This window comes from Hippoglossus hippoglossus, chromosome 9, assembly GCF_009819705.1.
Source record: "Hippoglossus hippoglossus isolate fHipHip1 chromosome 9, fHipHip1.pri, whole genome shotgun sequence".
Taxonomy (NCBI): Eukaryota; Metazoa; Chordata; class Actinopteri; order Pleuronectiformes; family Pleuronectidae; genus Hippoglossus; species Hippoglossus hippoglossus.
The window spans coordinates 23,450,172-23,462,754 of NC_047159.1; the positions used below are offsets into that span (position 1 = coordinate 23,450,172).

The 12,583-nt window shown below is 37.7% G+C and overlaps 1 protein-coding gene across 1 annotated transcript; it reads left to right on the forward strand.

The window, feature by feature from the left end:
• The first annotated feature begins 534 nt into the window (after positions 1 to 534).
• figla (folliculogenesis specific bHLH transcription factor) lies at positions 535 to 11,054 on the forward strand. The gene is made up of 6 exons (XM_034596727.1): positions 535 to 900; positions 2,861 to 3,007; positions 3,119 to 3,208; positions 6,164 to 6,316; positions 9,597 to 9,654; positions 11,030 to 11,054. The coding sequence occupies exons 1-5, from the start codon at positions 700 to 702 to the stop codon at positions 9,612 to 9,614; spliced, it is 609 nt and encodes a 202-aa protein (XP_034452618.1). The 5' UTR covers positions 535 to 699; the 3' UTR covers positions 9,615 to 9,654; positions 11,030 to 11,054.
• The last annotated feature ends 1,529 nt before the right edge of the window (positions 11,055 to 12,583 follow it).

Genomic DNA, 12,583 nt, shown 5'->3' on the forward strand with positions numbered 1-12,583 from the left:
TGCAGATATCCACAATTCATATTGTATCCTCAAATACCTCTAATCTCAAGTACAATTCAAGACATCTACATTGTTCTTTTGAGATATCTTAAATTAATTTTGAACTAGATAGATTGACAGAGCAGAAATCTGGAATAAAAGAAATCTAAAATTCAGTTGCAGACATCTACTACATGAACTGTGGATATCTATAATGATGAAACACATATATATTGATGGCAAAAGCTGTTTGACAGCAACATAAGTTCAAATATCTTTAACTTTTATTCTATCAAGTCAAAACTGTAGATATGTTAAATCAAACTCTTACTAGTCACAATGAAGTCACAGACATGTTAAATAAAAATTTGTACTAGTCATAAGAAAGTCACAGGTATGTTAAATACAAATTCTTACTAGTCAAAATGAAGTCACAGACTAGCCACAAGGTAAAAACAACTAGTCCAAATGAGGAAGCAGATCTGTGTAATGTTAATTAAGGCTAGTCAAATGTAGCTACTGTTAGCATTAGCTCACTGAGTGCAGGCAGCGGGCTCCTGATGAAGCACCTGCCTCAGGTGTGCTCAGCCTCATGCCTCTGCTGTTTACATGTGAGCAGTGTGGACAGAGACAGAGACAGTCTGTGAGAGGCAGCGCATCCTCGGGGTTCTTCGTTCTTCCTCAGGGTTCATACTCAGGGTTCTTCCTCAGGGTTCATACATGTTCCTGCTTAAGATGAAGGTGCCAGCGGAGGAACTAATGAGCGACATATTGAAGCGCCTGACGGGCGAGTCCGCGCTGCCTGTGTACAGCAACATAGAGAAGTTCAGACGAGCTAAAGACGGCCTGTACTTTGTCGCTGAGGACTTCCACGAAACGGTGAAAAAGAGGGAGCTGGTCAACGCGAAGGAGCGACTGAGAGTGAGTTCACAATGGAGGACACTGCGAGAACAGAGAGTTCATGTTTAATGACAGTTTAGTGATGTGTTTGACAGACAGACTCCAGGTTCAGCTCTGTCAGGCGCCCTGAGTTTAGTTAGCGCAGCTGTAGCCTGTAACGCTAACTAACTGTACCTGCTATTAAGTTTCCAAAGACCTCACAGGACACATACACAGTTATTATTTACCTTGTACACACACACCACACAAACTTAACCAGCTTACACACCAACTGAGGGATGCATTTCAGCCTTGTGACCACCACCCGGTCATACTGTCCGGTTATATTTTGGTTATTATCTAATCTCTATAAAACTATCCTCATTCCATTCACAAGTCCTGCTGGATTGGAAACTACTGCAGAAAGTCCCACTTTATGATGTACCTGAAGCTGCAGATTACTCCCTATATTTCAATGACTGAAGAGTTAAGACTATTTGGTCTATCACCCATTTAATAGACAATTGTGCAAATGTTTTATTTTGTGAGGAAAATTTTATAAAATTTAATTTCCAATGCAACTTTAAACATTATAATAATGTAAGCAAGGCCATTTTATTTATGAAGCATATTTCATACACAGAGGTAGATTCAAGGTGCTGTGCAGGCACATTAAAAACAACACAGAGACTAAGTTGAAGAACCTAAACTCAGAAAGCACAGTTTAAAACAATTTTCAAGATGAGAGTTTTAAAGAGTATATCTAAAGAGGTTGAAGAAATAAAAAGGATAAATCTTTATGAAAATAAGTTGAAGCTGACTTTTGGACAAGTGCCTGGTTTTAATTCCAAGCATCTCCCCTGCTCTAAAACCCATCTCATCCACTTTCACTGATGATTGCTGGACATCATTTTTCTAGTGAAGTGTCCTGTAGTTTATATCCAAAGCAATTTAGCTGAGACTCTGCTTCTCATATCTTTTGTCAGTGTACTCTAAAGAAATTATGTACAAATCTGTTATCATCTTTACCTCTGAAAGCAAAATAGCTTAATTTCAAAAATATTTGATGATATATACCCTTCAAGAGAGCTCCTCAGACAAAGATTCAACTCTGATCAAAATAACTATTTTCTGTGATGAAGAAAGCGATTGTGACATGCACGATTGGCTGTAACCTAAACTCCAATTTCTCTCTCACTTTACCAGAAATAATGTCACATTTGGAATAGAGGATACAAATTGTGATTTGCTGTTCAACATTTTACTTATTTGGGGTCATTTTTTCAGTCTTCATAAAAGAGTGTGTTGTGCTATACATCCTTGATATAAATGAAGGTGAAAAGAAAAACTGCTAAACTTTACCGATGCGTCATTAAAATCCCCTTAATTATTATTATTTTATTTTTATTCTCATTGTAGTTACATTCTTTGGTGTTTAATATGCCAACAACCTCTGTCAACAAGTTGTGGTTCATTTCTTTATTTTCATATTTTAATAACCATGGTCTCCAGATGACTGAATATCATACATTCTTCTGTCGTCATATGAGGATAAGACACATATTTACTCTGTTTTTTTCTGTATTTGTCAGCAAGTCTTTAAAACAATATTTTTAAATGCAGTTTGGCATAAAGCAGGAAAAAGCGCACTCGATTTTCATAAAGTAAGTAAAACTTGCAAAATAGATTAGTATATAACTCTTGTGTTCGCATATGATGCACATATAGATGATTTTACTGGTTTTACTTTTTTAACAATTCTTGTGTTACATATGTTGTTTCATCGAATCAACAGTACTCCTTTTCAATCCTTAAGCATTATGTGCTGGATTTTACCAACACAACTACTGCTTAGTTTGCTCTCAGTGAATAAACACATCTTGAGAAATGTCACTTCTTCAAACCCTGTGGAAATGCAATGATACTCGTGGTTCGAAAACATGAGAAAGCATCTCACAATGCTTCACTATTTATGTCAATCTTTGGCCTCTTTTCTGTTCAGATCCGGAACTTGAACTCTATGTTCTCCCGCTTGAAGCGCATGGTGCCACTTATGCGACCAGACCGGAAACCCAGTAAAGTGGACACACTCAAAGCTGCAACCGAGTACATTCGATTGCTTGTTGGAGTTTTGCAAGACACTGACAGTGTAAGTACTGCCCTCATCAGGACTCTATTAAAGACAAGTGTCCTCCGTTTGTTTTTTCAAGGACTGCCAGGTATTCTGAAATGTTGATTAGTGTTATTTTCTGTTTTTCAGCATGATGGCTGTGGGACTGATTTCCTAAAGAATGCAATCACTTATGGTCAGACTGAAGGTTTGAGCAATGACCTATGGAGAATGGATGATGTAAGTGTGTCTTTTCTACTGTGCAGTTATGACTGCTGGTTTTACAGTTTAGTTCATGTAAACCAGAACAGTGCCAATCAAGTCAGACAATTTTTCAACTAAATGTACATTCAAACTGCGCAGATAAAGATGTCATCATTGAATGTCAGCATCAAAGGCTTTGGAAAGAGGGAGAGAGAGAGATCCGCTTTATCTAAGAGGGACATTTTAACTCTAACCTTAAATGTAGAGATGGTGTCTGCCTCCCGAAACCAAAGTGGGAGCTGGTTTCATAGGAGAGGAACCTGGTTGCTGAAGGTTCTACCTCCCATTCTACTCTGACAGATAATGTTGGGATTCAGATCCACAATGGGGGTCTGATCCTCAGTAACACTGGAGATCATCGAGGATAAGTTCATTAGAGTTACCAGCCTCAGAAACCGCAAATTAACTGCACCTCAGATTAGAGCCCACATAAATGCTTTGCAGAGTTCAAGTAGCGGACACATCTCAACATCAACTGTTCAGAGGAGACTGCGTGAATCAGGCCTTCATGGTCACATTGCTGCAAAGAAGCCACTACTGAGGAAGAACAACAAGAAGAAGAGACTTGCTTGGGCCAAGAAACACAAGGAATGGACATTAAACTAGTGGAAATCTGTACTTTGGTCTGATGAGTCCAAATTGGAGATTTTTGGTTCCAACCTCCATTTCTTTGTAAGACACACAAAAGGTGAGCGGATGGTCTCTACATGTGTGGTTCCCACCGTGAAGCATGGAGGAGGAGGTGTGGGCGTGCTTTGCTGGATGACACTGTTGGTGATTTATTCAAAATTCAAGGCATACTTAACCAGCATGGCTACCACAGCATTCTGCAGCGACATGCCATCCCATCTGGTTTGCGCTTAGTGGGACCAGCATTTGTGTTTCAACAGGACAATGACCCCAAACACACCTCCAGGCTATGTAAGGGCTATTTGACCAAGAAGGAGAGTGATGGAGTGCTGCGTCAGATGACCTGGCCTCCACAATCACCCGACCTAAACCCAATTGAGATGGTCTGGGATGAGTTGGACCGCAGAGTGAAGGCAAAGCAGCCAACAAGTGCTCAGCACCTCTGGGAACTCCTTCAAGACTGTTGGAGAACCATTCCAGGTGACTACCTCATGAAGCTGATTGAAAGAATGCCAAGAGTGTGCAAAGCTGTCATCAAAGCAAAAGGTGGCTACTTTGAAGAATCTAAAATATAAAACATATTCTGGTTTGTTGAGCATTTTTTTTGTTTACCACATGATTCCATATGTGTTTCTTCATAGTTTGGATGTCTTCAATATTAATCTACAATGTAGAAAAAAATTAAAATAAAGAAAAACCATTGAATGAGAAGGTGTGTCCAAACTTTTGACTGGTACTGTACATAAGAAATAAAAATCATCAGATTTTTATAGAATAAAACAAGTCCAATTAGTCCAATAACATGATTAATAACGAATTCTCTATTAAACATTCTATTAAAAAAATCTGGCCTAAGAGGTGGGATTTAGTTTTACATGTAAAGATATCAGATCCTTGGGCAGAATTTTCTAATGGCGCAGAACTAAAATCTTTCCCATCAGAAATTTGTATTCTTTGGAACATTCCTCTGTTATCAGAATAACAGAGGAATTCTGACAGTTCCGGTTAGAACAGGTAGAGCTGAATTTAGGAGGATGATGGATACACAGGAAAACAGCTTATGCAATGAGCCTTCAGAACAAGGGGCTCAAAGTAAGAGAGATTGCCGAAGGGTAAATGTATACATTTTTAGGAACTTTTTAAAAATAACACCAAGCCCACCACCACCACTTGGTCTGGGGGAGCAGATAAGATCATAGTTTTGGGGAAATAAGCTGTGCTCATCAAGTTTAGACCAAGTCTTTCAGATAAAACAAAATCAGTAATTAATTATTTTAAATAAGAGACTTATTAGAGAGAGATTGTCCATTTAGAAGAGCATATTTAACTTCAGAAGTAGTACGCACAGAGGAAGCACTCTATAGGGCTGTTCTATATAAATATAGTTATTATTAAAAGTTATTGTTAGTTAAGAATCCCTGCACTTATATTGACAAAATACATTTTAATTGTATCCCTTCAAAGTCTTCTATATTTTCTTTGAGTCTGGATGTAAACACAACATGACTGGTTGGTGGAGCCATGCAACCACGAGAAACTTGATATTGTATCTCGGCTACGCAGCTTTGAGTTCAAAAGATTCAATTACTTTCTTTTTTATCTTTACTTTCTCTTTTATCTGTCACTGCAGATGCTTATATTTTATATTATAACCAGATTACTGGTTCAAGTGGAGTGTCTCGCTTGTAATGGTAGAGTAGCTGTCATTGCAATCTGATTGGCTAAACTGTATGTTCCTAAATTCACCTGTCATACGTCACAGACAGAACGAGCAGCACTAACTTCTTCAGCCCCTGATTTGAACAGTGATCTCTTCATTTCCTGCTCTGGTTACACTGGCACCTGGTCTTTTGTATTTGACCTTGACACCTGTACATAAATGATTCCTAATTGTTCCTAAAAATATTATGGCACAGAGAAGATTTTTTTCTATATAATTGCTCAAAAATAATTTTGGATTGATTGATATTTTAATTTTGAATTCTTGGAAAAGTGGTTTAGATGAGATACTCAGCTTAAACCCCAGAAATTAAATTCCTTTGTCAGACAGTTCTGTAATGAACTGTTTGAAAATCTGTTTTCTATGTTCTAAAACGTTTATTTAAACAGATGATTGATTTTACCTTATTTATGTCTTTATTTCAAATGAAATTTAATGTTTGGAATATGGATCAGAGTTTCTTAATGCTGTAAATTCACTTTACTGTTACACTTGATTCACAGCCTGAGGCGGGTGAGTATCTTGACAGTAGACAAATAAGTTCAGATATACATTTTTACTGAGATGTGTCTTCCTGACAGCTGTTGAACATGTCAGACGAGTGTTTGGAAGATGGATTCACTCTGCCTCCAGAACCAGTAACAGAGGACGGAGATATGACCAGACTGGTGTTGCAACATTGTGCGATGCCTTCATACCAGTTCATCATCCAAGTAGCACCTGACCAGACTTCGGTAACTCATTTAACTTTCCTAACATTATGCCTCATTTCGTTTGTTTTTGTTGTTGTTTTTTCATTTTTGCGTCAATTGCGTGTTAGAAACTTCATCAACCTCCCCAATTGCTCACAGTGAATCCAGCTGGGGATCCCCTGCTCCTCACATAGACTTCTGCGGACTTTATACTAGGAGGCCAGGTGGAGAAAGTCTGCAGAAATTCTAGAGACTGTCACTTGGACTCTCAGTGCATGTCTGAAAGAAATTAAAGAGAGAGAACCTTAGTCATGACTGAGTTTTTACACAGCAATTTCCTCAAGTCTGACATAAGGACTGTTACCAAAAACATTCAGGGTTACATTTTCTTCATTCATATAATCATTGAGATTACTCTGCTTCCTCGAATAATGCACACATAAAATAAAGCTGTAGGCATAAACACACGTAAAAAAACAAAACAGGATTGAAATTCCATACATTTCTACTTGTGCTCCTGCAACTTGATGTTTTGCCGCTGCTTTCAATAAGACATTAGACACTGTCCAAATGCAGCAGACATCCTTTATCCACAGTAATCCCACAGAATTAAGACGCTCATTGCAGCCAGCTTCTCTTCTGCATATACTGTGGCTTGTGAAAAGGTTGTTTACATTTCATTAAAATATGAACCAGGGATCTATATGGCTTACAATTCCCCACCTCTCTTCCCCTCATTACCTGTCACATGTCTGGAATATCATATTATATTTACAGCGGGTAAAATAAGTATTGAACACGTCACCGTTTTTCTCAGTAAATATATTTCTAAATGTGCTATTGACATGAAAATTTCACCAGATGTCGGTAACAACCCAAGTAATCCATACATACAAAGAAAACCAAACAAATAAGTTCAGAAATTAAGTTGTGTGTAATAAAATGGAATGACACAGGGAAAAAGTATTGAACACGCTTACTGAAATTTATTTAATACTTTGTACAAAAGCCTTTGTTGGTAATGACAGCTTCAAGACGCCTCCTGTATGGAGAAACTAGTCGCATGCATTGCTCAGGTGTGATTTTGGCCCATTCTTCCACACAAACAGTCTTCAAATCTTGAAGGTTCCGTGGGCCTCTTCTATGAACTCTGATCTTTAGTTCTTTCCATAGATTTTCTATTGGATTCAAGTCAGGTGATTGGCTGGGCCATTCTAGCAGCTTTATTTTCTTTCTCTGAAACCAATTGAGAGTGTGTTTGGGATCATTGTCTTGCTGAAATGTCCACCCTCGTTTCATCTTCATCATCCTGGTAGATGGCAGCAGATTTTTATCAAGAATGTCTCGGAAACATTTTTCCATTCATCCTTCCCTCAATTATATGAAGTTTGCCAGTGCCGTATGCTGAAGAACAGCCCCACACCATGATGTTCCCACCTCCAAACTTCACTGTTGGTATGGTGTTTTCCGGGTGATGTGCAGTGCCATTTGACCTCCAAACATGGTGTGTATTATGGCATCCAAAGAGTTCAATTTTGGTCTCATCTGACCAGACTACATTCTCCCAGTATTTCACAGGCTTGTCTAAATGTTGTGCAGCAAACTTTAAACAAGCTTCAACATGCTTTTTCTTCAGCAATGGAGTCTTGCGTGGTGGGCGTGCATACAGGCCACGGCGGTTGAGTGCATTACTTATTGTTTTCTTTGAAACAATTGTACCTGCTAATTCCAGGTCTTTCTGAAGCTCTCCACAAGTGGTCCTTGGCTCTTGGACAACTCTTCTGATAATTCTTTTCACTCCTCTGTCAGAAATCTTGGGAGGAGCACCTGGTCATGGCCGGTTTATGGTGAAATGATGTTCTTTCCACTTCCGGATATGGCCCCAACAGTGCTCACTGGAACATTCAGAAGTTTAGAAATCCTTCTGTAACCAATGCCATCAGTATGTTTTGCAACAATAAGGTTGCGAAGGTCTTGCGAGAGCTCTTTGCTTTTACCCATTATGAGATGTTTCCTGTGTGACACCTTGGGAATAAGCACCTTTTTATAGGCCATCAGGTGGGACTAAACCAGCTGATATTCATTTGCACTGACAAGGGGCAGGATTGCTTTCTAATTACTGATAGATTTCCGCTGGTGTCTTGGCTTTCCATGCCTTTTTGCACCTCCCTTTCTTCATGTGTTCAATACTTTTTCCTTGTGTCATTCCATTTTATTACACATAACTGAATTTCTGAACTTATTTGTTTGGTTTTCTTTGTATGTATGGATTACTTGGGTTGTTACCGACATTTCGTGAAAAATGGTGACGTGTTCAATACTTATTTTTAGTGGTGCACCGATGTATCGGCCGTATATCGGTAGCGGCCGATATTCGCCTCGTTTACTGCCATCGGCAAATACGTCATTTACCCCGACACCTCCTATTGTGTTGTGTTGCACAGCAAGCTAGTAGTAGCACTGCATCTTGACTTGAATTTATATGGCATTCCCTAAGGGTTTATGCTAGTGTTTTGTAAGGCTGCATTGCAAGCAACTGTTTACAGTTGAGATGATGTCTTAAGTAGGCCTGGTGATACTGTTAAATGTTTGGCTGAATAGGTGTCTATGTCCATCCATGGCATCTAAAGTTACACTTGTCACTTTTTCTGTTTTTCATATTATTCAAGTAATAAACAAATATCGGCATCGGCTAGCCGCTAGCCGCTAGATTGTTGTTTTAAATATCGGTATCGGCCAAGAATTTCCATATCGGTGCATCCCTACTTATTTTACCCGCTGTATAATTAGTTTTTTTTTTCCAAGCAGCACAGAACATTTGAAACATAACAAACTACTCAGAACACTACAATTGCAGAATTAGAAAGTGTTTTCAACACTTCAATTTGTAATTGAAAATCAATTATTGTGTTAATTGCTGAAGTGGATGTGAAATGTATCAGTTGTATATCACTGATTGATTTTGGGACAATTACTATCAACCTTTTGAAGACGAGACCTTTAGCCTTCATCTGCACATCTAGAAAGTCACACCGTTCACACAATAGGAAATCAGATACATAATAATTGCTAAAATGATCTTGCAGGAGGATGCTACAGATGCAACAGGCAATCAAAACAAAGCATTTGATTGTATTCAGTGTCTCATCTCCATCCTTAACAAAGATATAAGTATGTGAGTGTGTGCGTAAATTTCAAATGAGGAAATCTGCCTGAAATATAAAGCTGAAAATTAAAAATTCATTACTCAGAACCTCTCTGTCTTTAAACTGGAATGTGTTTCTTTTTTGTTGGCACATAAACTTCTTTTTTCATTCAACAGATGTCTCAACACTGCTGAGTGATGTGAAGAGCAGATGGCTTGAACTAATACTGGAAAGGTGATTTTTATTTATTTATTTATTCATGAATATCTGCTCGCTTATCAGAAATATATGTTTAGATAAAATCCAACCTGACTAGATGTTGGGGTGATTTTTTTTTTCCAAAGTGACATTTCGAGCACAAAGCTCCTCTTTTCAGTACAGACACTGTGAACATCAGGGTTGTAATATTAATACTATAATTTGTATTTATGTTTAATTGTTATTGTAATGAAGTGTGTAACTATTAATTTTGTTGTAATAGTTGTACTGGATATAAATATGAACATTAGACCAGGAGTATTATTATGTTGCCCCCTTGTGGACTGTAATTTAGGTGAAAATTGGCACAAAACAAGCCACAGAACAACTAATAGAAGTTATTTTTGACAGTGCACAACAGATGAGGTGCATGTGTAAAAAATATCAAAGACTGAATTCCTTTTAGCTGCTTCAGTTACAGGGTCCTGGTATTGTGCATCTTGCCTCACTGTCATAGTCATGACTACATTAGCGCTTTCAGTAGGGACTATTTAAATCAAATATCAAACTACAATAAATGTTTATATGTTAATTAACCGATTCAGGATTGAATTGTATTTAGCTAGTTAAGTGTTAAATTCTGGTTTCTCCCTGCTACCATCACTACACTGACAGATACTGTTTGATCAGTATCCTGCTCAAGTTCACATTGACTGTGACCTGGAATTTGCTGAGCTCACCAAACTCTTGCATATTATAAAAGTAATTACCCCCATTTACTTTTTCATGAATTATGATTGAATAACACTGAAGCACCATGGAAAAGATCCTTCCAGAGTAACTTGTCCCACTGATTTGAAATGCATAGTTGCAGCGCCCTCTTCTGGTTGAATTTTTCAAGTCTGTGGCATCACTGTCAGGTGTGATCAGTCGTGTACATTGTTGCACCTACAACCTGAACTCCCACTGATATCACAGCAACACACCAGTATCAGGTCATCATATGGAGGGTACAGTAGTGCACATGCCACACAGTTTGTGCACACCAAGGGAAATTACATGTTTTTTTGGTTTGAAGTGAATAAGTTGATAAAACCTGCAGACAGACAAACAGACAAAATGTATTTATTTCCATCCACAGTTTTGTTTTTTATGAACTAAAAACAGAATTGAAACAATAATTGTGGCATGTGCAAAAGTCAGTACGTGACTCAGTTTAATTCTTAGTAGTATCTCCATTTTAACATCTGGAGTTATCACCAGCAGAAATCCTAATGTGAACTGCCTTGCAAGTCCCAATGAGTTAATGAAGATTGCACATGTAACAGTCTTTCATTTTAAATTCAATACATTAAATAAAAAGCAGCAATAATTATTTTTTTTAATAGTCATGTTGGTGTTTTTGCTGCAGGGGTTGTAGTTACCTCCGTTCATTTGAAAAAACATCTGTTGTGGAGTTTTGCATACAACTGTATGTATAATACTTTTTTGTTTGTTTTTGAGGGCACTATATAGTGCATATATTTCACACTCATAATTGGGAAACAAAATGGTGAATGATGATGCGCTATGTAATGAGTGGGATTCCGATATTTGCCTTAAAACACATCATCCCTCTTCAGATAAAGTACTTTTTATGCATGTAGAAATTGTGTCAAAAGAAGTGAGATGAATTAACTATAATCTTGTTTATTTAGGGGCCTTTTGCTTTGAAGAAAGGATTTTTCCAGAAGAAAATTCCATTTTATTTGTTTTATTTATGTTGACTTAAGATTTTGTTTGAGTGTATATATATATATATATATATATATATATATATATATATATATATATATATATATATATATATATATATAAACGTATGTATAAATGTGTTTTTATTTTCATTTTACAAACTGTATACTTGGAAGCCTTAAGAAACATTTACAAGTTTCATTTTGTTCTCATTTATATTAGAAGTGTTTTATGTTTTCTGCTTAATATGTTTAAAATATGATATAAATCTCAACATCTGCATTGTACCGAGTTTATGTTTGGTAAATATGAATATCTTCAACTTTAATAAAATGGCTTTGTAACCTGTATCTCATTGAAATATCTTATTCCAAAGCACCATCCTCCAGTGGATGGAAGTGCACAGCATGGGGCTAAAGTCACTTAGGCTACTGCCTGTTTGCCCTCCATGAATGAGCTGCCCCTCTGGAGGAAAAACAAGTTTTATTATTGTGGCTGCATGAATATGAGGAGTCAAATAATTGCTGAAGTTTGACCAAATTATTACATCGTCCCATCATATCACATTTTTAAGAAATGAGGCAAAGCGATTCCCTATGCTCTTTATTATATGACTCTGTCCAAACTGATGTTTACATTGTGAATGGGAGTCTGAATTTGCAAAATCTTAATTTTTAACGTTTGCTTTAATTGATGTCAACTCATAATGATCTGAATTTATTTCCGAAGTTTGAACATTATGGTTTGCAATCGGATAGGTGACAGTGTTATGATCAAGTTGACAGGAATCTGTATTCTATTTGCACTAATGTGTTAAAGGGGACATAGCATGCAAATTCCACTTTGTTAGTGCTTCTACAGGTTAATGTGGGTATCTGGCATGTCTACCAACCCAAAAACTCTGGGGAAAAAACACTCGTGCGTTTTGTTATAGTTCCTCTAAGTCAGAAACGTCATGCTTGAACGACTCGATTGAGCTTCCTGGGTTTTGTGTCATAACAAGGCACTGGAAGTCTCCCTACATGGTCTTGCCCCCCCCCCCCCATTTGTCTGGATCGTTGGGACTGGGAGGCTGCAGCAGTTGCTCGACCGCTCGCTCTCCCGTGCGTGAGCTGGAATTTGTGTCAGTGCCACACAGCCAGCAGTGTGGAAGACTTCCGCAGTGTTCAGCGCTACTGTAACCCCCGAACCCCGACATTCAACGGGTACAACAACAAGCGGAGAAAGCAGA